The sequence below is a fragment of the Parasteatoda tepidariorum genome, chromosome 1 (genome assembly GCF_982258835.1).
Source record: "Parasteatoda tepidariorum strain Cologne lab strain chromosome 1, Ptep-v5.0, whole genome shotgun sequence".
Classification (NCBI taxonomy): domain Eukaryota; kingdom Metazoa; phylum Arthropoda; class Arachnida; order Araneae; family Theridiidae; genus Parasteatoda; species Parasteatoda tepidariorum.
The window spans coordinates 1743706-1770605 of NC_141755.1; the positions used below are offsets into that span (position 1 = coordinate 1743706).

The window sequence follows — 26900 nt, forward strand, 5'->3', positions numbered from 1 at the left end:
GTTGTGATTTCACAACTCAACGTTATTCTGGATTACAATAAGCATATGAGAGGTTTAGACCTACATGACAATACCATAACAAAACACCACATCAAGATTCAAGGCAAGAAATGGTGGTCGCCATTATTTGCAAACATCATAGATAGCATTATATTAAATTTCTTGAAGGTGCATAGAATTTCAACTAGCTCAAAAATATCACTTATAGACTATGGATTTTATATAGCTAATGCCCAATTAAAATCTGAATCCAAGAACAATCCATCTGGTGAAAGTTCATTTCAAGTTACCCATTCAAACAAAGGTTGCCCGTCATCCGCAGCTCTACTAATAGAAGTGCAGACTGATAGAATCGGACATACAATAAATGGGCATGGAAAAAAAAAGGACAACACACGATTAATTTATACATCATATGCAAAGTCCATTTGCATTCAAAATATAAGCGTAGAACTAAAGGAATTGTTCATTGATCTGGCCAATGGTGTGTATACACACCATTTTATTTCTTAAATAAAATATTATTTTTCATGCAAGAAAATTATTTTTTTTGTCTTAATGAATGTGCCTGTAATTTAAACATATTTCAATGAAAATAATACATTTTATAAAACTTCTATCATCGGCCTAAAATGGGTTAAACAAAAAGAGGAGATAATCTGCAAAAGAAATATGCATTAACATTTATATATTCTTTTCTATTTTTTAAGTTTTACATCAATAAAAACAAACTAACTTAATTGCAACTTTTTTTTGATTAAAATATCTATAATTTTCTCGTACACAAAATAAAAATTTAGAAAATAAAAGTAAAAAGGATAAAAGATAAAGTATTTTACTATATTATTTGATTAAATTCTATGCTAAATTTATCTGAGCAGAAATGTAAGCTTTTTGAAAGAGCTGGAGTGTAAATAATTAGAAGTGTAAAAACCTAAATTTTATCCTCACATGTAAACCAAAAGAAATAAACTTGTGGATAAATGTAACTTTAATAACACAACTAAAAATGCTTAAAAACAAAAACACTAAAAAGCTGTCATTGTTGAATGAATAATTGCCATCATAGATTTAAAACAATTCTCACTCTCAGAGGTATGTATGTTAGTTAACTATTAGTATTTATCCTAAAAACTTTATGATCATAATGTTATTAAATTATTATTTAGCAAAACTTAGATAAAAAAACAAAATCCTAACTGTTAATTATAGTAAGAGTCTTGAATTTAAATATACAAGTACAACTTCTTCTTTTTAAAAAACAATTTTTCTAATACCGGTATATATAAATGTGGGAATTATCACAAAGTTTAAATAAAGTAGATTGAAATAGTAAAAATATAAAAGTTTTATTAATACTTCAACTACATTAGAAGGATAACCGGAGAGCTAATAATGTATATCATATAGGTACATAGTAAAATACTTCATAAATGGTGGTACATACAAAAATAAAGTGAGTACATTTAGGAATATGGCAGGAAGTATTACTTCAACTATAATAATATCCTTTTAAAAATACAGATGCATCAAGGATTAGACAACAGATGTGGATTGAATTAATGGTTAGTTCAGAAAAAAAAGTTATATTTTTAGAAAAATAAAACTTGTATACATAATTTTGGAAAAAGAAATACTATTTGCTTAATTCATCACCTTAAAGAATAAGTATTAAATTTGAAATGATTTCTTCATTTAGATATATAAATGAGATGAAAAGAACATTAACAAGCTCTATAATTTTAAAACTGAAAAGATTTTTAAATTTATTAACTTTAAAATTTTAAAAAGGATAAAAAATTAAAATAATAAAAGTACTTCTCGATTACAGAGGCTTTCGAGATAATGCATTTGGCAAATGTCACAAGTTGCTTGCAGCAACTACATTGTTACATAATCATATTTTTATCCTATTCTCCTAAAAAAATTAGCATTTTTTAATCATTATTTATTTTTATTAATATTTTTTGATAAACATAACTAATTAACAAGTTTAGCATAATATTACTTTATTTATTAATAAATATTTTGATAAGTAAACAAAAGCAATAATTACATTTATAAAATTTTTAAAAATAATTATTTCATTCAGTTTTACTTTTTTCATATTTGAGTTTTCAAATTGTGATTTACAATTTTTGCAATAAGAGTCTCCTCTATAATATTGAAGTACTTAATTATATAACATATGAAAGTCCCATGACGAATACACTTCACCTTAGAAATTTTTAAAAAAATTAATTTTGAAGAAATATTGATAAATTATTTTGAATTCAGATTTTCTCAGCAATTAATAGTTCTTGTTAAATAAGAATTCACAATAGTAAAAAGCTAAGTTTAATTAAAATACAAATGTAATTATTATAAAATAACCCTTTTTTAACATCAAGCTTTTTTTTATGTTTATTTACAAATAATTTCTAAAGAAATAGTTTTATAGTAAAAAGAAATTCAAACTTAAATCTATATAACTAGGAATACACAGAAAAATGAGATAAAATATTTGATAGTAAATGTTAAAAATAAAATGATTATTTACATACATTGGTAAAAAATTTAACAAGACAAAATAAAATTTAAAAAAAAAAAAAAAAAAAAACTACATTTAAGATATTTTTTAGGTCACTAATAAAAAGTACAAAAATAATTTTAAAGCTTTTAGAAAAATGCATAACTATACAGAATGTGTCAGGTTAAAAAAATAGATACTTAAAACATTTAAACTTTATATATATATATAATTACCTTTACAAGTTCAAACAAATAAAATATGAAGACAATGATAAATAAAAAAGAAAAAATACATTACTTGTGTAAATGTATATAAAATTCGGATACAAATTGGAAATAGTTGGAATAATACATTTTAATCATAAAATTCTGGACTGATTCTTTCATTCTAAAATTAATAAAAATCATTATTATAATAATACTTTAGTCATAATAGTGAATAAAATATAAAAATTCATAATAAATGTAACTGTATAATAATAAAAAATGTTCATTCTTTAAGGCTAATGAACTGCTATAAAGTAGAGGTCCATTGGGGAAAAATAAATAGCTTACTAGTATTGCTGAATATAGTGTAAGACACCTTTTAAACTCAAGAAGAGCAAGAGGCAATAAAAAATAAGTTCTTCAGCTCTGAAGAATAAACTGTAATTAAAAATTGTGTTTGATGATAATAGACATTTACCCATATTATTGTTAAATTTTAAAGTACAAAATTAATTCCTTTAAATTTTGAACAATGAAATTTATAATGAGTGGAATAATTAAGCAAAGAACACAGTTGTTTTGAATTATACTTAAATCTTCAGAGTATTGTCATTGTTTTTTGTAACGGTATCATCGTCGTTTAGTGTCCATTGTTCCCGTAATTTAGCGTCGGCTTGGGCTTCTTCGATAAGCACATTTGCAGTTTTCTTAATAGCTAACAAAGCTTTGACTTTTATACACCAGTGATAGAAGTTTTCACTGATAAGCAGTAGAAAACTAGGCAGATCCCTATTCATCTTGTAATCTAAACGATGTAAATCACGGCAAACTCAGTGAAACTTTTTACTTCGTCATAATTTTCAAAACCACAGCACAGCTGCGGTTTTGAAAATTATGCCGTTGTGTTTATGGTTATGATATGAAATGTGGTTACGGTTATGTTTATGGTATGTAATGTGGTTATGAAAATTTTAAAAATCATTAAAATTTGAAAACAGCAGCTATGCTGTCAACTGCAGTCTGTGGAGATCGAGATTCAGACAGAAAGTAAAGGTTTATTAACAAAAAGCAGACAAATACAAACAAATTTAAAAAGAACGCATTTGGCGGTATTAAGAAGAAAAAGACTTCATAGCAATCCCTCCCTGGGAATGGCAACAAAAAATTCAAGAATTCTTATGAATTTTATTTAGCGAAGACTAAGAGCCTACAAAATACATAAATATAAAATCTAGATCTTAGTATATTCATGGTTTTATATTCTTCAGGCCCATTAATTAACTTCTACTATCTTAAAGTTTCTTTTTTGTTAAATTTAGTGGGGGTAAAACACATTTTATTTTCCTAACAGCACTTTATGAAATAACAAGCATCAGTATTATGCACTAAACTAGATTCCATCTTAAAATTGAATTAATTTTTTGATCTTATTTATCTTTTTATAAATAACGAAATTATACACTAATTTAGACAAAAGTAACAAATAGAAATATTCTAAAAGTTTAAAAAATAAAAGAATATTGTCTTAGTAGATAGCATGCCTCTAGACTTTACAGCTTTTCCAAAAAATGTTTTTTAAAATTAAATGATGTATTATTTTACAACAATAATTTAGAGAATAAAATTGCAGAATCAAACACATTATCAAAAAGAGAAATATTTTTCGCTGCACTATACTGTTAAGCACTAAAATGTAAGAAGCAACTGATTGTGTTTTTGATCTTCATTTAAAACAGTTAAAATAAAAACTTCAATACTTCACTATATATATATATATATATATATTTAAAAAAAAATGTTTTGTCACATGCAATCATAGTGTTAAAATACTCAGCAAATTAGATATAAAAATAATAACAATAAAATATTATTTTAATATACCTCAGTGTATAACTGAACTCATTTTATGCAATATTTTATCAATCAGGGATGAGATTATCCAAAAGGCAAAAAAGCTGAATTTCCACGATCGTAAATTTTACGCAAGCGCAACCCTTTAATAATAAATTCCAGACAGCTTAAGGTAATAAATAATGTGTTGACATACAATTGTGTACTAATCTATTATTATATAAATGATTACATTGCTACCTAACATTTAGTGAAAATAAAAATTACTAATTGAAAAAATAAAGCTGGAAATTATATTTTTCCTCAGTTCACATAAGAGACAATTATTACTTGCAAAACTACCTGGTTTAGCAAATTAAAACTACTGAGAATATACATTAATAATTCATTTCTTTTAATAAATACTGTTATGTGATTTATAGCAAATATATCAGTAATATTACTTTTTAAATTATATTGGAAAAAAAAACTTTAACAATGGACCAAATCATGACTCTGATGTTCATATTATAGTCTAATCTAACTAGAGCCCTTTGAAACATATCAGTAACAGTGAAGTAGAAATATATAGTAACTCCTTAACATACAAAAATTGCTATTTTAGTTTGAAAAATTACATGACAATCAGCAACTGTTTAGATAATTGTTTTTTATTTGATAAGAATTTTGCCTTTTATAGCATAAATAACAGCAATTATAAATAAAATTTTGATGATGAGTTAATTAACTCTTTTTCCAACAAAAAAAAATTAAATTAAATCCCTTTTGATTGCTATATCTTTTTTGTTTGCTATATTTAGTCGTTAGTCCATCTTCAAACATCTTGTGACAAATCCTATTTTTTCTTCTTTGCAAGCACAGAATGTAAGTTTTGAATATATTCCCTTCCAGTTTCTCTGATGTTGTAATACTTACATATACTAATAACCGTTGTTAGAAAAACAGTCACCTTTATAGTAACTAATTTAAAAAAAAATTTACTTCTTACAAGAATCGCGATAGTTGATCTTAAAATTGCGTGAATATGAATAACAATTACGGATTTTGAAATCACATGAATGTGAAACTAGATATACAATTTTGAAAATGAGGAAGTACAAACTGGGATATAGAATTTTGAAAAGCGTAAATACAAATCACGATTCATAATTTTTAGATCATGTAAATACGAATCATGATGCGTAATTTTTAGATTGCATAAAAAAGAATTAAGATGCATAATTTTTAGAACGCGTGAATGCGAATTCCAATGCCTTATTTTAAAATCACATATAAATACGAAAATCAATGTATGATATTATAAACCGCATGAGCAAATCAAGATATTAATTTTAAACTTGCGTGAATACGAATCGCTATATAGGTTTTTTAAAAGGCGTAAATACGAATCACAACATCGGATTTTTAAATCTCGTAAATAAGAATCGCAACATACAATATTCAAATCGCGTGAATAAGAATCGCAACACGCAAATATGAAAAGCTATGTTTGACATTAAAATCGTGTGAATAAGAATCGAGATATTAGCAGATTCCAGGCTTGGGACCTCTAAAAGGCTTGTCAGAACTACAAAAATCGGATCTATCTGGAGGGCGGGTAAAAAATTCAGAAAATCTTATCTGCTGCGAGTAAAAGGGGAGAAAATAGCTATAATAAGTAAAAATGAGAAAGGATTGCTAGCTATGCAGTTTGAATTTTCTGTTTCTCTTTGAAAATCGGTGAATTTTCAGAAAAAGCAGAATACTTATAAAAAAAAAGTGAAATTTTTAGAAAAATCTGAATTTTTGATAAAAAAAACTGAAATTCAAGAGATAAAAGTGAAAAAAGCGGAAAAATCTCATCCCTCTATCATGCATATAATACATTATATAATTTTTGATTAAAACATGAATTCTTAGCTTTTTAATAACAGATTTTAACTAAAATCTTTCAATTTTTAATTTGTTTGTACTCAACATTTTTAAGCCGAACCAATTTAAAATAATCATAGAACACAATGAAAACATTTCACTGCATCAATTTAAATAATAAAAAATTATCATTTGACAGAACTCTTTAATTAATCTTAAAATCACTAAATATAGATACAATCTAAATTTTATATTGTAATTTTTTGGACTGATTTAATGTTGGCATTTTATTTAACTTCATTTATCAACCATCTTTCAAAATAAATTAAAAAATACTCCCGTAATATAAGTAAATATTGTAAAGAACAACAAAATAGATATTGATTAAAATAATGTTACCCTTTTTCTTTTGAAGATCTTTGAGCTCCAAGATATCACTTTTAAGTTTTAACTTTAAGATTTCAGTGCAAATAACTTCTCTGAAAAAGTTAAAGATCAAACATTAAATTTCAGAAATTAAGCAAAATAAAAATGTTTCAATGTAAGTAAATGAGTAAATCACTTTTATGTAACATGTTACAAAACTAATATTTCAAAATACATGGATATAATCAGGAAATGTACATTTCAAGAGATATCAACACAAAAGAGTAAATTAATATTAATGAAATGGTGAAGTTTATATAAATAATGTAATAAACAAGTTTAATCTATAAATTCAAGATATTCATAATAATGTTAAAATAGCTCAACTTAAATAGTTTACAAACCTAAGGAGTTTAAGTTACATCATATTTACTCAAATAAAGTTTTAAAATTTTTAAGTTATTTTCAAACTTTTAAAGCACTCAAAGCTGAAATAACACAAACATATGAAATTTTTTGTTTTGAATAGCTTAGTTCATAAGAATACATAGAATTGCAGCTTTTTTGATTTACAATGTATTTAAAAATTTTTTAATCATAAAAAAAAAAAAAAAAAAAAAAAAAAAAATCAAATATCCCGTTATATAATTCATTACAGATATCATTGGCTATTATAAAAAAATAACAAGAATCATAAATTGTTTGATAGTAAATTTCTTAAAAGAAACTGTTATAAACAATTAAATAAAATACTTTTATTTGCTGCATGTAAAAATATTTTTATTCCATGCTTCAAATGTAATAGATATTTTTTGGAATTAGGATGGAATGTGATCAATAATCAAATTAGAGAGTTAGTAATTTTTTGTTTAAATTTTGTAAACTGTTTTAATAAATAATTAAGCGCAGTCCACAATGTTTTCAGAGTATGTTATATTTCGGAAGCGAAGTTTTTTTTAAAATACCATTACAGCTTTTCCAGCCTTTTTTGAATATATTTCTTATAACTAGATTAGACCATTTAGAAAAAAAAATTAATCAATTTCTTTACTTTTTAAATTTTTGATATCTTACGTGTTTCTTAAATAATTTGGCCAAAAGAATAAAATGCTATGGAATTCAATTCCTTTACATTATTGAGTATAATGAAAGAACATGTTATGTGATATTTTAGAGAATCAGAAACTTCTTTTTTCACTGAAAATATTTTACACTTGAAGCTGACAGAAAGACCTAGAAAAATGTAACTTTGTTTTTAAAATATTGCATCATTAGTTTGCACTAAATTCTTCAAATATAATCATCGATTGCATTTATTTTAACAATCATGAAAACTGAAATATGTATTGAGGAAAAACTTAAGACAATATAGTGTTATAAGTCACACTTTTGACAAGTGACATTCTTAGATCAGCCCATTCTTTAGTACTATTTCTAGAGAACATATTTCTTTAACTCCCACTATATAGCAGGCAGATTGCACAGAAATATCTCATTGTCTACATACTGAGTTTTTCATTTAATAGGTTCTCTTTGAAAGAACAATTTGGGGCCCTGTTTACGCAGGGTTCAAAATAAGCAGTCATAATTTGTACCTAAAAATTTTAATTTGACACCTAGAAAATTAAGGACACTCAGTTGTCATTTTTGATGCCTGATACCTTAAAAATACCTTTGCTCTAACGTTTCGTCATCAAATATCAATTCATTTGCTCATCAAATAATTGATTAGAATATCAGATGCGATGTAGGAGAAAAAATCCCAGAATGCAAGGAATATTAAAACAACAGTCAGAAACATCTTGAATTGAAAGTAGGTATGTTGATGGTATGTAGGTAGGTTGAAGTAGGTATTCATGAAATTAGATGACTTCAATCTTAACAGTCCTGTTGCGATGCAAGTTGCTTAAATGAACTAGACAAGTCAACAAAGTAAAGAGGTTATTAGAAGCAAAAGGTTTTTAAAATCTCTGCTTGTTGGAAGACAATATAAATTTGATAGTATAGAAGTCTTCCAACAAAAAATTGTTTTGTTATCTCTGGAATCAGCAATCAAAAAAGAAAAAATTACGACTGCTGAAGGAAGCATTTTAAAACATTCTTCTGTTTTTTTTTTTTTTTTACAAAGAAATAGAAATCACAAGCAAAGCTACTGAAAAAAAGATGTTTTGACCAAAAATCCCTTTGGGAAGTCCTTATAAAAGAGATACTATCATTTACAAATCAATAATATATTTTGTAATATAGATGTTCATTATAATTGTGCCAATACCACTAGAAATAAAGTGAATGAAGCATTTAAAAAAGTTATTGATAACATTTCACATTATTTTTCCGGATTTCTACTTAACTTGGGGACCCAGGCAACGCAGACCATTCTAAAATATTTTAATTTAGTGTGGGATATAGGTAGTGCCCCCTCAATATGGCGCAAATCAATCATTATCCCTATACATAAAAAGGGCAAAGATAAAGGTACAGATCACCTAACTAACAAGTCACCCTCCTTAGCCAATATATAAAGGATGCTCTTGATAAAAAACATGTACTCACTGCTGTTTTCATGGACCTAAGATCCACTTACGATTTGGTTTGTAGAGAAAACCTTCTACTGAAACTCATCAAAAGAGGTGTTCATTCAAAAATGTTCGACTGGCTTCGAAGTTTTCTCTGCCAGAGAATCTGTAAGGTTCGCTATGAGAACTGCTTTTCCCGTTGCAAGATTCTCAAGACAGTTCTCCCTTAGGGAGCTGCTACCAGCTGCTTAGGGTTCTACATCGACATAAATGACCATATTGTCGACCTTAAGAAAATTAATGGTATCAAATGCCTTCTCTACGCAGATGACTTAGTCATCTGAACCGAAACTCCCAAAAATAGAATGGAGCGGCAGTCAGAACTAGCCCTTAATCAGGCTTTAAAGGAATTAAGCAAATGGTGCCAGATTAATAACATGGAAGTCAATCTGGAAAAGACATGTTATCAGACCTTCTCCTAGACACATCAGCCTATCAAATTAAAGCTATTGTATGAGGACTTTCCCGTTTTATATACAAACTCCTCTTCATACTTAGGTGTTGTATTTGACCGAAAACTGACGTGGACAGAGCATGTGACCAAAGTTTTGGAGAGAGTCACCTCGAGACTTTTTCTAATGAAAAGAATAGCCGGGTCAAAATGGGGCTGCTGTAGAAATACCCTCGACATGACATATTTATCTTATATACTCCCCCTCATGACTTACTGGTGCGAGCTGCTGGCGGCGACTAGCAAAACAGTTCTTGACTCGCTGGAAAGATTCCACAATCAGGCCCTTCGACTTATAACAGGGGCCGTTAAACAACTCCGATCGATGCACTTTTATTATCTACCCACCATATGAACATCAAGACAAGTGTAGAAGAGAGGGTAGTTATTTTGTGGGAAAAAATATTAAGACTACCAGACTGCCTCTCCCTCTGGAGCACCCCACTGGCAAATATTGGTCGAACCTTGAAGACCCAGAATGGCTTCCTCCATAGAGTCGTCGAAATAAAAGACCAACTAAATATCACTTGGAAGACAGAAGACCTTATTAGATCACAGTGCCCTATCGAAAAAGAGAGATACTCACTGGGTTTAAACCTATGTCAAGATGTTTCCAAGAGAGACACAAATGACCAAGTCCTAAAATCTATCGCCTGGAGACTTTACACTTACTGTTCCCGGAGTACGAATGGCTACATATATTCATAGACGGTTCAAGATTGGCTGATGGCATTGATGCAGGAGCTGGAGTTTCCTGCAACCTTTTTTCATTTTACACCCCGATTGGTTCATCTAAAACAGCCTTCGATGCAGAAGTATCGGTAATAAGCGTTGCTCTATCACTACTTCAGAATCACCTTGAGAAATTCAATACCGTAGTCCTCCTCTCTGACTCCAAAGCCGCACTCCAAGCTATTGCTTCCTCCAAAGCCCCCGCATCTGCCGACATTTTATATTGTCGTCAAGCCCTTCACAGGCTTGACCAACACAACAAAAATGTCGCCATGCAATGGGTACCAGTGCACTGTGGACTTCAAGATAACGAAACTGCAGATTTCTTGGCCAAAAAAGCCGTCAAGATTCTACAAATATCTCTTAAGCCAGTTCCTTTCTACACCGCAAAAAGGCTAATAAAAATCTCTCTTCGAACAACATTTGACGCAAAACTCCAAGAAGCAAATAAAGATAAGGACTGGCTGGTAGGAATTAAAGATATTCCGTCATAGCCAAGAGAAAAATCTGTGGCCCTTTTTCGCCTTGCCACTGGCCATGACTGTTTATCAAAACACCTGTACAGAATCAAAATCTTTTCAAGCCCCTTTTTTTTCCATTATGTAACCTGCAAGAAGAAAATGGATGCTAACCATCTGAGACGTTTCCCCGCACTTCCTCCTGGGCCCTTGTGGGAACGTTATTGACGGGCGGGCGAGATGCATTATTAATGGCCTATAGACTCTTCTTTTTGTAGCTCTTGTTTCCGTTTTTTGTTCTTTCTTTGTATAGTTCTAAGCTACAAATTTGTCTTTCATGTCTGCCATTGGAAAAAAAAAACCGTTTCATATAATGTCACTGATGATAAAAATATTTATATAATAATGGAAACATTAAAGACTGGGGCAAAAATAAATTGAATATTTCATGCCTATCTGCCTAGCAGTATTTGTTAGCAGAGCCCGAATACTCAACAATTTCATTTTAAAAAACTTTCGGTACTTCATTTCCTTAATTACAGTTGGATGTGAGACTGGCTTCAGTCGCTTGAATTTTATTAAAAAATCCTCAAGATTTCGTGTGCTTTTTTAAACAATGGATGATTTACTATTTACACATTTGTGTGGACCTAGTTTGATACACTATGATCCACGTCTTGCAATGTATGTGGTTGAATGATGTACAACTTGGTCAAAGTAGACTGCTAGATTTTAAAAAATAAATTTTATCACAACAAATATTTTATTTATAATTTACAAAATGCTTGTCATACACATATATATATTTAACATTATTATCTTTGGAAAGTGATTACCAATTTGAAAAAGTTAGTTGTCCATGACAACCTGCTATGTAAAGATAATGTATTCCTACCATTTCTGCTTTAAAGTAAGCTTTCACTTTGTTTTAATGTAAACTAATTTTAAGTTCAGGCATTGTGAATGCATTTCTTAAAAAAATGAGTTCAGGTGCTTATCCATTTTCAGAAAATTTTTTTTACCAGATAAAAAATATCAGTACAGAACCCGTTATTCAGAAATCAGAAACCAAAAAACCGGAACAAAAGTCGATAATTTTCCCGCCATTTAAAAAAAATTTTTTTTTTTTTTCCTCATAGAATTTTAGGATTTTTCTTTCTTTTTTGAAAGATGTTTACCTTACCATCATTTTGGAAATAATTATTAGTGTATTACTTAATCGTTTTTTCTTCTTTTTAACCCACTGACGGTTCTGCACGTAAAAAGTCGCATTTTAACCTGCAGTCTTCTCTGCATAGCAAAACCGGTTTTCCCATGTTAACTGATAGGGGAACTGTGTATAGGGGAGAAACATTCTCCCAATTTTGCCCATTTCCTTAACCACCAGTGGGTTAAGACTATTTCCAAAAAAATTTTTTTAGTAGGGTTTAACAATAAAAAAAACAGCTTTTTGTAGCGATTCAGAAAACCGGAAAAATCAGTAATCCGGAATAGCGATGGTCCCGATCGTTCCGGGTAAACGGTTTCCTACCAGTACAGAACCCGTTATCCGGAAAACAAAAAAACTGAAACGAAATTCGACAAATTTTCCCGCTATTTTTTTAAAAAAGTGTTTTTTTCCTCTTAAGATTTTAGGATTTTCTTTTTTGAAAGACCATCTTTCTTTTTACCATCATTTTGGAAATAATCATTAGCGTATTACTTCATCGTTTTTTCTTCTTTTTAAGATTATTTCCAAATATTTTTTTTTTCTTAGTTGGGTTTAACAATAAAAAAAAGGCTTTTTGTAGTGATTCAGAAAACCGGTAAAATCTGTTATCCGGAATAGCGATGGTCCCGAATGTTCCAGATAATTGGTTCCCTACTGCATATAAATATTGTGACTAAAAATATATTTTAAAAATTATGCCTAGTTGAATTGCAATGGCAACTAAAATATATATATACATATTTATTTAGGTACCATTGACATCTGACTGTCACAGTCTAATTTTCAACTCTCACACTTCATAGCATTCATATAATTAAGAGTAATTTTAAAAAATCAATATGGATAATATATTTAAAAAAAAAAAACTACCCTGATTAATCTTTCAACCAACGAATTTCTGAAAGTTGATTAAAAAAATGAATCAACGAAAAAGTTTATAATAAATAGTCTATAACATACTGTTTCATAATTAATACACATTTTGAATATGTTTCGATTTGCCCCCAAAAAAGCTTCCCTGGAAAAAACTTTTTCAGAATAAGTCAATATTCATTTATTTTTTCAATATAACATAATAAACATAATAAATAATACTAGGTAATGAATGAGAGGACACAAACCTATGTTCTTTTTCTTTGATTCCCATTCTCTCGAGTGTCGAATCATTCAATTTAAGCAATGATCTCCCTAAAATAAAATGAAACGTCAAGAATGAATTTAAAATTTTAGAACAGAGTACACAATCTGTGCACTAGTTTTACCTGTAATGTCATTTTCCAGAAATAAGCTGGCATACAGAGTATGGTATTCTTCACAGTGCCTGCGTAACCATTTCAAAACTTCTGCATTTGTCCAAAAAAATACAAGCTTTGGACGTGCATTGGTGTTTGTGGCAGCATCGTTATCTTTCCCAGATGAAACCTACAAGTAAAGTCATTTTTATGAATGCAATAAACAACATTTAGCTATAAAGATAAAATTTTCAAACATACACTGTTTTTGTTGGTCATGGCAGCAGGTTTTTCAGGTCTTTCTTTACGCACCTTTCTAAAGGTGCTTTCTTCCATAACAAAACGCCATACTGTCAATTAAAAGAGAACTTTTATTATGTTAAGGACATTACAATTACCAATTGAAAAGTTTCTAAGAAGACTTTAAAAAAATACAGTCAAAGTAGTGAAGATAGTAAAATACTCCATTAAAAACATTGAAATCGAAATAAATATGTACAAATATGAGCACAACACCTTCATTTTTCAAGAGAGACATTTAGATTTATCAGAAAGAAATGAGAATATAATATGAGGTAAAACTCAGATTAAAATTTTGTAACAGGCTTCTGCTTTTCAAAAATGTGCCAGAACACCTATAATTAAGCTTACACAACACCTCAAAACATTTTCAGGTTGATAACAGATTTTTAAAATAGTTAGTTCAAAAATCACTTGTTATTCTATTTTTTCTACAGGAAACACATAAACTTAGAATGAATGAAAGTAATAAGAAGAGCTTTAACTTACTTTCTAAAATGTATATGGGTAGGCATAAGCATACATGCAAAGCTTAATTACAAGATAAGTACTTATTTTTGAAGAAGGAAGAATTTAAATAAATAAAAAGATGCCTGGAATAGGAAAAGAATCAGTTGTAAGTTTTTAAAATAATATTATTTTAAATATTTTATTCATTTCCATTTCATTCTATTTGTTGTAACTTGAAAAAATTCCTGTTTGCGTAATTCAAAGTATATTAGCATAAAGATTAACACTGATTAAACAAAGAAAAGTTACTGTAGCTCAATGGAAGAGTTTTATGAATAAACTATTTTGTCACAAAATTGAAGAATTTTCGAGAAAAGAAAATATTTTATTTTGTATGATACGTTTTCCCACTAATGTTTTTTATATAAAACATTTCATATATTTAACAACATGCTGAAGACATAAAATATTTAAAATATAAATTAGATACAAAAAATTAAGAATAGTATATATTAGCACAATACATGTCTATGAATTGGATGTCAATATTTTTACAATTCACAGACTCATTATATTAAATGACTTTGATTTAAACTAATATAATATTTTAACAGTTATACGGTTCAAATATGCTTTTGTAAATAAAATTTTTTGTTATAATTTAATTTGTTGTAAGTTAAACTGGTAGATGCTATAATTATCTGTTGATAAAATTAACCTCTTATTAGGGAAATTTTGAAATAACACCTAAAACTTTATACATTAATCAAAAGACATATAGTTACAGTTTTATATTTCATAAATAAACATGATTGAATACATTTAATAATAATAATGATGCTTACTAATTCAATCATACACCGATCAAAACAAACTATTTAAAATGTAATAAAAACAAAAACAAAGCAATCAGTTACAGGCACAGTTTTTCTTTAGGAATACTTGTAGTTTTAAATCCTCTCAAACAGCACTTTTAAATTTTATTAATGCATAATTTATTTGCAAAAGACCAAATTAAAATTTATTAATCAACATAATTTATAATGAAAGATTTCTCAAAAAAATCAATATAGAATTGGTTAAATAAAATATTTTTATTACTAAGTTGGCAGTTCTTGAGTTTGTTGACACGTGACGTATTATTATTGCTTTTTTAAGGCATCTGTTGCTGAATGAGTTAAATAAGCCGATGAGGTGTGTAATTTAGTTTCGTAGTGAATTACTAGCTGTCAATTTGTTTCCTTATTATGATAAGTTTGATCAAAATATTATAATCGTGTTTGAAAATTATATTATTACTTAGGTAATATATATTCTTTTTCCCCCATTATTAAAAAAAAAAAAAGAATCCATTGTGTATATGTGCTTCTTTTAATTAAAATTGAAATCATATTAATATAAAATCAATCACAAATTCAGTAAACTATTACTGTTTCTTTTTATAATTCACACTTCTTTGAGTATAGTAAAATTTTTTGAAAAGGTTGCTTTTTATATATCTTTAGCGCAATTATTTGAATTACAGTTTAAATTTTAATATCTTTTTTGAAGGCATTATATCTAAGAGAAAATATGGATAAATTAAAGAAAGCACTAAGTGGTGATGATGTGGATGAAGAATCTGGAATTATGCATCAGGTTTGCCTTGTTTTAAAATTTATTATATCTTACTGCCTTTTAGTATAAATTTTTTAAATTTATTTAAAACTATTTTCTACTATGAAACAATGTTCTGGTCTCGATATTTTTTTTATTTATAATCAATTTAATGAACTAAATTTAACATGTCCTTAAAAAGTTCATTTTTCATTCTAAAAAGTGACTAAAAGATAGTTATCAAGTTCAGTTTGATATGATTATGTATATTTTAAACCATATTGCTGTATATTTCTTGTCAAGTTTGATATTGAACTTTATATGACAGGTTATAACAAAATAGTTGCAATGCTGCATTGATTACCATTGATAAAATGTACGTAACTTTTAATATTGTCTTTTAAAATTTTGCAACCGTCTAAAGAGTTTTCTTTTGTGATCATGAAATATAAGCAGAACAAATAGAAATCCTTTTTTGATTTCTTAATTTTGTCACTAATTCCTACACTCATTAATATTTCTTTGCTTATTGAAGTTTTTACTAAGTGAATCATTAACATTTTCACTTGCTACATTAGTGTTATATTTTAGTTTGGAATGCATTCTAAAAGCTACAAGTACTAATTCATAGAAATTACTATCGAGCATACTATCAGTAAATGAAGCTGGAAGTAAAGTTAACAAAATAGAATGTATTGCTTTAAAATTGTGTGCAGATTTATCTTTTTGATTAAATGTATTGAAATTAGCAAGCATCTCTTACAGTGAAAAATAGCAACTCTGTTTCTAAAGTTTTGGTATTTTCTGTGATTTTTTTAGCATAGTCATAGACGTAACCAAAAATTATGTTTGATTTTACTTCATATGTAGACATCAAAATTTGAACACTGGATTTACAGGCCCCAAGGAAAAAAATTGTTGTGTGCTCTGTCCTCTAAACTTATCAAATCTAACTTTCATGTATTATAAGCTTTTTTCAAAAAGACTTTCAAAATAATGTTTTATCTTTTGATTCTTGAATTAGTAATCTTTGTTAATGCATATACTAAAACATTATTTTCAGATTTTTTTCATACTTATTTTAATAAAAAACTAAATGTTCGCTAGTTATATTTTTATTAATGCATACTAAATGTGAAGATATTTTTTTTTTTGTTGTTGCTGAAATTGAGAGGCATTGCAAAGATACACAAATACATTAATAAACAACTTTTTTGCAATTAAAAAAAAAGCATTTCACTTCATGTAAGAGACTTCTACTGGGCCCCAGGAAAATTTTACTTCTGCTCTTTTGATTTCAGCCTCGTAGTCATCCTCGAATCTCGATTCAAATCCAGTTCTTACATATTGGATTCTGACTAGTGTCTTAATAAAAGATCCGAAGTAAAAATGGATCATTTCTGAAATCTGCTTCTGAAAAATAAAAGTTATTGCTTAAAAAACATTTAAAATAGTTGTTATTAACATTTGAATGTATAGTGTTATTTTTAAATGTTTCACAGCTTGCTAAAATTTTTGTTATTGCAAAAATAGTGTTGAATTTTCAAGAACATTTTACCTAACAAATGGTAAGTGACACAAATAATTTGACACAATTTTTATGTTTATCAGAGTTCCCTTTGTACTTATTTTACTTTGAGCTCTATGACACATGTGTTTTTACTTTTCCTACTAAAAATTTTTAAGTGTTTATGTGCTAAGACAATGCTTTATGTTACAAACATTTTTATTAATTTTATTATTATTATTTTTTTGTATATTTAAGTTTGTATGAGAATTGAGATACATATAAATTAATTAATCACTCACACCTAAAAAAAAAGAAATATGAAAAACAAAATTTAGAGAATTTTAAATACTTTGTTTACTCATTTCATTATTATTTTCGTAATTGGTAAAGTAAGAGTGGCACTGTTAAAGCAAATGCTTTTATACAAACATATTTACTAACCAAAATAATAAATTTAATAGTGATGCCACAAACAGTAATTAACAAACACAATGTGTTTAAGCAAATTATCTTCTGCTATAAGACATTTTTCTATGGGGTACAGATAAAATAAATAAGGATCATATATAGAGACTAAGTTTTCACATTAGCGTTTGATATTATTTATAAAGCTCTGTATTCAAAAAGGAAAATTTCATAATTTTTTACTTAACTTCATTTCAATATTTGAACACTCTTCTACTTTATTTTTCATTTCTAAAACTAAAACTTTTCTTTTGTTTTTCTGCAGCTCAGATATCATGAGACAACTTTTTTTTCTTTCCCCTGCAGTTTTTCAGAATTTCTTAAACTTTTTATAGAATTGCAAGTCTCTGTGGTACTACAAGGCTGTGTGCAGCTGCACTGTTTATACCTGTTGAAAGCTGAGTTTGATATGCATTAAAATATCAACCAAATTTTCAATAAACTTGAAAACCTTACTATCTGCAACTCTACATGATCCCCCTTACACTAAAAGTCTAATTATTATCAAGTGCTGTAATCTGTCCTTGCACTTCTAAAAAATAGCACTGGTGCATTGAATTTGTAAAATATTTAGATTTATTATATTTAAAAAATTATAGTTATTAAAACTTATAGTTGTTAAAACTTATACTAACTTAATCAAAATAATTTTGTTGTTTAAATTAGATTGAAGTTTTATTAAAATATTCTTGATAATAAATCTTATGAAAAGAATTTTAAATTATAAGTTTCTTGATATTGCTTCAGAATTGTTTTAGTTTTTCAAGTTCCTGGCATGCTTTTTTTTATAAGAATATTATTTAATGTTGAAATTTTTTTAATATTATTTTTATTTTAAATATTTATTTTCATTTGATCATTTAATTTTATGATTTTTGAAATTTTATTTAAAGGCTAAGGTTTATTTCAGGTTATGGATGCATCTACATTTAGTTGGAGTACTAGAATTAAAGGCTTTATCATTTGCTTTATTTTAGGATTTGTGTTTTCTATTGTGGTAAGATATAAGTGTTTTTCTTTTTTTTTAACTAGTTTTTTTATTTTGCATGTATGGAACAAATTTTCAAATTTGCATTGTTTTATATAAATGAAACATTTTATTTATTTGTCCTTTTTCCAATTTTTTTCATTTCATACTTTTATTTTGTGACACGTTCAAGCACAATTTTAAGTAAACAAAAAATAATATTAAAAAGTTTTTACTTTATTATATATATGATAAACCTTTAATTATTCAAAAAGATTGGAACAAAACTTACTTTAAATCAAAGGGTTTGAATAATAGAGGTTCCTAATTATTGCCATACAGTTTCTTGGATTGCATTGTATTTTGATAATCAACGCACATTATTGTAACACGCTAGAGATCACATTTTAAAGGTAGATAGATTGCCTTAGTTAAAAATTGTTTGAATAAAATTATATCAGAAGACATATTCTTGAATTGCTGCAATTGTTTAGGTATTAAAAGTAAGTTTTAAAAGTTTAATTTATTGTTCCATATTTTTTATTCTGTAAAAAGATGTGATATTTTTTTTTTTTTTTTTGCGAGCAAAAATCTCATTATTAAAATTTTCTATATTATCTATATGTTTCTAAATCATCTACTGCCGTAACTCATCATAAGTGATTAAAATGTGCTGATATTTTACTTTGGGGTTACTTTTGTTACTCCTTTAGTTTATTAAAGAATTTTATTTTCTGACTTCAGATCTTGATTGAGTCTTTCTATTGGATTATTTTTCTTGTAAATTAGCGTGTGTATGCTATATATATATTTTAAATTTTCCTGTTGATGTTTGATTTATATATTAACATCATACAAGATCTAGTTTGTGTTATTTGCAATGTAAGTTTATACTCTAATGTTGAGCTTTGTAATACAAATCAGTTATAAATATTTAAGAATAGTATTTTGAATTTCAATTTACATTGTTTATACTGTTAGTTGTTTTATTGTACCTATATTAAATAATTGTTATTTTTCATTTATTATTTTTATTACATCTAGGGTTCAGCCTGTGCAACAATACCAGGAAAAGGACTTGTACTGTTTGGGATATTTTATTCTTTGGGAAATATAACAGCATTATCTAGGTTAGAACATCAACTAATTATTTAAAGAAAAAATTTTTTTTCATTCTTTTTATTGTTTCTTCTCATTGTAGGTAATTAGAATCATATTGTTAACATTCAAAATTATTGAATAAGGAAATTTTTTTTACAGAAAGAAAAGTTTTTAATGTAGTAGATATTGTTGTTTGTTTTTATGAGTTGATGATATATTATTGATACTAAAATTATGTTGATAATAAAAAAAATTTAACATTTGCATCTTCTCTCACAGCACTATGTTCTTGATGGGACCTTGTAATCAGTTACAAAAAATGTTTGCACCAACAAGAATTTTAGCAACAATATCAGTTTTGGTATGTCTAGCTATATATTAATCTCTCTCTCTCTCTCTATTGCAGATAACTATTTAATAAAAGTGTCTAATTGAAATCCAAATCTGTTTATCTCTTTATACATCAACTAAGAACAATGATTTTTATTTAAATTATCTTCATAAACTAATACCATTTTTACAAATAAAAATACTTTATTTATGTTCTTTACACTCTCAAATGTAAAAGTTTATGTGTTATATTATATTTCGTAAATTTTATTTCATTATTTTTAAATTTTTTTTTTTTTAGGGATTTCTAGCTCTAACACTATGTGCAGCCTTTTGGGTAAGTAAAAGCATAGTAATTATTTTTTAAAATGCATACATTTTTGGAGAAATTGTGGCAGAAAATTTATCATCATTTAAGATGCACCACTTTAGTTATTTTTATTTTGATATTTTTACATCTTATATAAAACAGACATGCATTTTCAGATTTGAGTTGTAACAATTATTCCGTAAAATATCAGCACAATATTTCTTAGTGTAGTGTTATGAATTATTATGTAAATATTCATTGAAACTGAAAAATAAATATTTGTGTCAATCAGATTTTGATTATTCGGTGTTGGATACTCAGAGATGCCAACAGCAGATAAATATTTTCAAGTGGTAGCGTTTTAATGCATGATTCTTGATTTAGTAAATATGAAGACTTATTTAAAACGTGATTTTAATAGAGTTAAGCCATGTTCAATCTTTTAAAAAGTTGCCAAAATTAACCAAAAATTTGCAAATTTGAGCTTGCAGTTCTCTATCGTTTTTTATAATATTTTCTCGAAACTCGAGCAGTTGGCATCTCTGGAAACTATCAATACAACATTTATCGTGTCCACTTGAGAAACTGAGAAATTTTTGTGTTATAATAGTTTTGAAAATAATCAAAAATATTTTTGCTAACACATTATTAAAAAATGTAAGGAAATATTAATAGCATATTGAACCTACAATGGTTGGTCTTATCTACAACTCAGACTTGCTATTCTTGTTAATCACTTGTTAATATCATTTACAAGTACTTGCTTGAAAATGTGTACTAGAAATAACTGGTAAAAAGCTTATAAATATTTTTAGATAAAATTTTTTACTAGATATGCACGACCACTACCACCAATGCCAAATGTGGCTCCCAAAATATCAAAATTATGCTAAAAAGATCATGTTTATTCAACAACATGAAACTTTTAAAGAATTGTTTTTGATCAAAATTTTTACTGACCAAATATAATTTGATTGTTTTTTTTATTTAAAACGAAAGATGTACACTTGCCAATTTTTACTCTTTCTGAGGGTATTATTTTCCCAAGTTGCCAACCCGAGTGATTAGAGAGCTGATCTCACACCAGAAAGGTCCTGGGTTCTCTTAAACAAGACATGGATGTTATTGTTCTTTCATTCTGTGTGTTGTCTCCTTATTGTGGGAGCAACATTAGTCCACCTAATCGGGTGCCTCTATAATAGAGTGGCTAACAAATCTGTTCTACTGATACCTGAATGACAAGTGTCAATCGGGTGGGTATTGGAGAAAAAAAATTATTTTTCCGTTAATGAAAATTTGAATAAGTGAATTCCGGTTATGAATATATATATCAAGTAAAAATAAGCACTGAAAGCTTGACATGGTTTAATTTTACTAAAAATATGAGATTTTTATTCCGTTAAATTTTATAAGGTTGTATTTTTTTGGATTTAATTAAAACAACACTATTTCCTCAAAAATCTAGAAAACCTCAAAACATTTTTGATTCTTGTGTCTAATATATTATGATCATGTAATTTTTATATATTATATAGCAATTTTGTAAGTCATCATGGGCCTTCTAAAGTTAAAAAATTTTTCTGTTAATAGTCTTTCCAAAAGATTGTGCAGTATACTCAGGATGAATCTTCCTAAAATAGTGCTTCAAAAATAAAATTTTTTAAACTTTCGATTTAAATTTGTTTTTTGCCCTCTCTAAAGTTTTTGGCTTAAAAACTGCTATTTTTAAAGCTAAAGTAAGTAATTATTAATCTTTTTTTTAATTTTATCTTTGTTATATTTTAACATATGTTTTTTAATGTTAAGAAGACTATTTTTAAAGTTTATTAGCTTTTAATTTTAAAATAAGAGTATTTTGTATCTATTTATATATTTATGTATGAGTGTATGTATATATATATATATATATATATATATATATATATATATATATATATATATATATATATATATATATAGGTTTTTTTAATAATTAATTAAAGTTAACTTTTATTTCTAGTGGCATAAAAATGGACTCGTTATACTATTTTGTATTTTGCAATTTTTTGCAATGACTTGGTATTCAATTTCATACATACCTTATGCACGGTAAGTCTATAACATTATACTTATTTTTATATGGAGTATACTAGTTATTAAGTTGTTTGTAGCATCTATTGTTAAAAACTATCTGTTTTAATATAAAAGCATTATTTTTTAAGTAATATTTTAAGTTGAGTTCATTTTTTTTTAGGAATGCCGTGCTCAAGTGCTTTGAATCGTGTTTGTCATAAAAGTGGTATTCTAATACAATTTGTATATATTTGTAATACAAATTTTTTAATAAGGCTTGCCTTTTTTGTCTAGAAATCATCAAAATTACTAATTATACATGTAAACATATTTTACTATTTATATATTTCAAATCATACTGTATGGATCATTCATTCTTTGTTGAATTGCAAAATAAATAAAGCTTCTGTTTTGTTTTTAAGGCATTCTGTCATATACTTTTGAGCTTCTGGGATTATTAATTAGATTTATAAAAATAAAGTGCTGTTTGTGTTGTATTATGCATGTCACTTGAGTATTTTGCTTAAATGCGTAAAGTCAATCAATATGGTCTAATGATGTCTTTATAAATTTAGCTAGATTATATTGCCGCAAGACTTCTTCTTTCTTGATAATTTTTTCCCCAGTGGAACTAAATTGAGTTTAAAAAATTGTTTATAAAAATGGCTTATAATAATTCTGAATGTATAGTTTTGAAGCTAAAAAAGCTATATATTTTTGCGTGAAAAAAATTTATGAGCTGTCATAAAAATGCTTCACCATTTTTCAACTTTTAAAAAACTTTTTCTATGAGAATTTTGCTAAGAAATGTGTCTATATTTAAAAGTTATATGAAGTTTTATAAGAAACATAAGAAAAGTTTCAAATGTGATAAATTTTAAGAAATTCTTGCTAGTGCCTTATATAGCAATGTTCATTTATATTCAAAATTCATATTTGATCTTGAAAACAAAACAAAAAAAAAACTTAGCCACAGTATTAAGATTATTGCCAAATTTTTGGTTTCTATTGTGATCTGCATCATGCTTTATAGTTTTATTTGTTAAAAATGATTATTGAAAAAATAATATAATTAGATTTGTTTAAATAGTAATAGTTCATTCAATCTTGTGCAACCATTTAAAGAAAGCAAACAGTTCAGTCATATTATTCTATAGTTTGGGACCCCAAATATGTAATCCTCAAGAACAGGGAACACTGATATATATAATCCTGATTTTAGTAAGAATGTAAAATTATAACTTGACAACGTCTGCAATAAAAGAAATGTAATTTGTTAATAAATTAGAATATATATTTAATATTTTTTCTCCTTTCATAACAAAATTATTTTTAATATATCAGTCAGTTTAATAAGTTTTTCTTTGATTCCTGCAATTTAACGTTAACAGTTCCTATATTCTGGTTGTCAGGACTTTCAGAGTTAGAGTCTATATTACACTAAGCTTAAAATAGCAGTAATAAAAAATTATCACAAAAGTAGTAATGTTATAAATTAATATTAATTCACAGTATTTAAAATGTCCTTAAAATCCTTTTTAAACTGAAATCAAATTGATATCACAAACAATATGAAAATATATTTGCTTTCATTTGCAACTTGCCTGAGGAACATGTTAGTCTTGACAACAAAAGTGTTGTAATATTAATATATTGAAAATGAGACATGAATCTGGTTCCAAATTTAAAGTAAATTTTGAACTGAATTTGTTCAATAGTTACATTAAAAGTTCTTATAAGTATATATATATATTAGTTTTATAAAGGTAATTTAAAATTAAGATACAATATTAGGAAATCTTGTATATATCAGAATTATGTGCTATTTATGAGCTTATTTATTCAATCATCTCAAATATATTTATATTGTTAAAATTTCTTTTATAAATGTTTTTTAAATATGAAAATTGAAGACTTGTTTGTGTCTTATATTTTTACTATAAAATTGTTGGATATTTGTTGAAGTTACTCATGTATATTTTTTTACTTGTAAAGAAAAAAATATTTCAAAATATATGAAGATCAAGGGATTTACGTTCCTCTAAATTTCAAAACAAAATTCCTTTCTAATCAATACTACCTCACTAGATTTCCCATCATCTTTCCTTATACTTTTCTTTGTTCTTGCTTATGCATAGAAAGGAACCATATTTAATCAGTATGGTCCATCTTCACTCTGTGATAACTTTCAGGTAGAATCAATTTTCTATATTATTGATTTAAATAAACCTAGTAATGTTCAAATTGCACAGGTGGCGATCCAATCTCTATTTTTGTTTAAAATGGACATGTTCTTCCCCATTGATCTTCATACATCATAAATTTTTTACGTAAAAATTTGTTTATGGCAGTCCTTTTGCAATTTTATGTTTATACATAATTGTTATTCTGTGAATAGTTGACTAATAGTGTAATTCATCACTTTTTATTCTTGATAAACGTCACAAAATAGTTTTTTCCAGATAAAATATAATTTAAAATGGCATATGACTGATCTCTTCAAATTAGAGTTTAAGTGTAAATAGAACTGATAATTTCCTTTAAAAAGGGTTAAATTGATAAGAAAAGAAAGAAACTATTATGATGCTTGAAAATTTAACCTGATAGCCTTTGAGCAGCTGTTTATAAATTTTTAAATTTGTGCTATTCTTAGATTGATTTTATGGTTAACTGACCGAACATGTTGAATAAACCTAATTCTCGCTTTATTGTATCACATTAGTTGTTTCAAAGCTAATTTTCAAAAATTTACCTTTCATTGAACAAATAAGGTTAATTGTAATGTGCTCAGATACCATGCATTAGTACCGGACGAGTCTGATAAAAAAATTAATTATTTACTCTTTTTTTTTGCAATATTTCTAAATTAGTCTACAAGCCCAGTAACCTGCAAAAATACTATAAAAGTCAAATAAGATCTGATTTCAATTTTTGCTTTTTTTTCCTGAACTAAAGAAAGAAAATAAGATGATGAACACCTTGTGAACACTTTAAAAGTAACAAAATGTTACAAACCTAAATTGTAGAATGAAATTATTCCAATTTAATGGTCAAAAGATTGAGCATTTCTTATGTTGAAATGTGTTTTCAGATGGCTCATTACTACCTATGATGCCAACCATTTCTTCCTGTAAGCAATCAGAAAAATAAATTTCTCTTTGGGTGCTGGTTCACCAAGAGTTTTTTGCTTTAAAAAAATCAGTATTTTTTTTGAAATTAAGATCTGCTGCTTTAATTTTTATTAACTATACATAGTTTGTTGCTTTCATTGATTTTTGTTCTTTTTAAAAAAAATATTCACCCCCCTTTTTTTTGTGTAAAAAACTACTTTCTTATAAGTTCAAATTTATGAAATGCATACGTTTTGTAAATAATTGTGTAAAATTTGTTTGTAGTCTTAGATGATATTTAATATTGTGACTCCTTTTTTTGGTTATATGTCATATTTAGCTTTCACTATTTGGTGTATGTATTTTTATGTAAATCATCGCAAAACTTTTTTTTTTACATTACAATTTGTATTATGATCTGTGCTGTTCTAATAGTTCTCTAATAAATTTCAGACTGTTATTCAAAGTTGTGTTGATTTAATTTTATCCTTTGTTGTAATTAGATCATAACTATTTTGTGTCTGATATATTTTATTTCAAGCTAATCTACTGGTAAATAAAATAACCATTTTCTCCATATCAACTCCTCCTGAATAAAGTGTTATAAAAAGGTTTATTATTGATAAATGAAGCATAAATTATTAAATCTAGGATCTTCTGTTATGAATACTGGGATCTGTCTATAAATTATTAATTTTTTATATATTTTTTCAATTGTTGTTAATATTGTAAAAAGTTGTGAAAACTGAGCTTTGATTTATTAAAGTGAATCAAAATCTGAAAATTGTTTATTAGGAAACTATAAAAAAAAAGAAGAAAAAGCAACAAGGTTGTACCATAAAGTAAAGCTTGTTAAAACTTATAAATTTTAAAATGTAATTATATCTTATATAATTATGAAATTCAAAAGCACAGGAAGCGACAAGAAAAACCAAGGAGGCAAGAATAATGTAAAAGTCAAAATGATTTTTGACATAAGCAAGTTATTAAATTTTGTTTGAAATAATATAATTATTCCCCTATATGTTTAATTTTATTTTTATTTTTTTCAAATCATTAACCAAAAAAAAAATATAAATAAAACAGTAATTTTAACTCTTAAAAGGACAATGCGTATGAACTGTTCCCAACAAATATTATTTTGTCAATAAAAGTAACAGAAGTGAAGATTTAAAAAGTTTATTTGTGACAATTTCTTAACGAAGAAAGAAAAGAAGGGTGGATGTTAAAAAGACTAAAGACAAATGCTGCCTATGAAAGTTCT

The 26900-nt window shown here is 26.7% G+C and overlaps 2 protein-coding genes across 4 annotated transcripts; one reads left to right on the forward strand and one right to left on the reverse strand.

Moving 5' to 3' along the window:
* Positions 1 to 1330: 1330 nt before the first annotated feature.
* ave (sterile alpha motif domain-containing protein aveugle) lies at positions 1331 to 15165 on the reverse strand. 2 transcript variants are annotated; one of them, XM_071180273.2, is made up of 6 exons: positions 15041 to 15165; positions 13707 to 13795; positions 13476 to 13635; positions 13335 to 13401; positions 6820 to 6899; positions 1331 to 2899 (listed from the first exon to the last, which is right to left on the reverse strand). In XM_071180273.2, the coding sequence occupies exons 2-6, from the start codon at positions 13779 to 13781 to the stop codon at positions 2895 to 2897; spliced, it is 387 nt and encodes a 128-aa protein (XP_071036374.2). In that variant the 5' UTR covers positions 13782 to 13795; positions 15041 to 15165; the 3' UTR covers positions 1331 to 2894. The 2 variants fall into 2 exon arrangements, with proteins under 2 accessions (XP_071036374.2, XP_015906725.3); XM_016051239.3 differs by lacking the exon at positions 15041 to 15165 and adding an exon at positions 14235 to 14253.
* Positions 15166 to 15303: 138 nt separating this feature from the next.
* LOC107438847 (vesicle transport protein SFT2B) lies at positions 15304 to 26102 on the forward strand. Of its 2 annotated transcripts, none has more exons than XM_016051233.5 (8): positions 15304 to 15389; positions 15747 to 15833; positions 18677 to 18763; positions 19778 to 19863; positions 20114 to 20195; positions 20466 to 20501; positions 22474 to 22562; positions 22708 to 22951. In XM_016051233.5, exons 2-8 carry the CDS (start codon positions 15768 to 15770, stop codon positions 22745 to 22747), a joined length of 486 nt encoding a protein of 161 aa, XP_015906719.2. In that variant the 5' UTR covers positions 15304 to 15389; positions 15747 to 15767; the 3' UTR covers positions 22748 to 22951. The 2 variants fall into 2 exon arrangements, with proteins under 2 accessions (XP_015906719.2, XP_015906718.2); XM_016051232.5 differs by having other exon boundaries at positions 15343 to 15498; positions 22708 to 26102.
* The last annotated feature ends 798 nt before the right edge of the window (positions 26103 to 26900 follow it).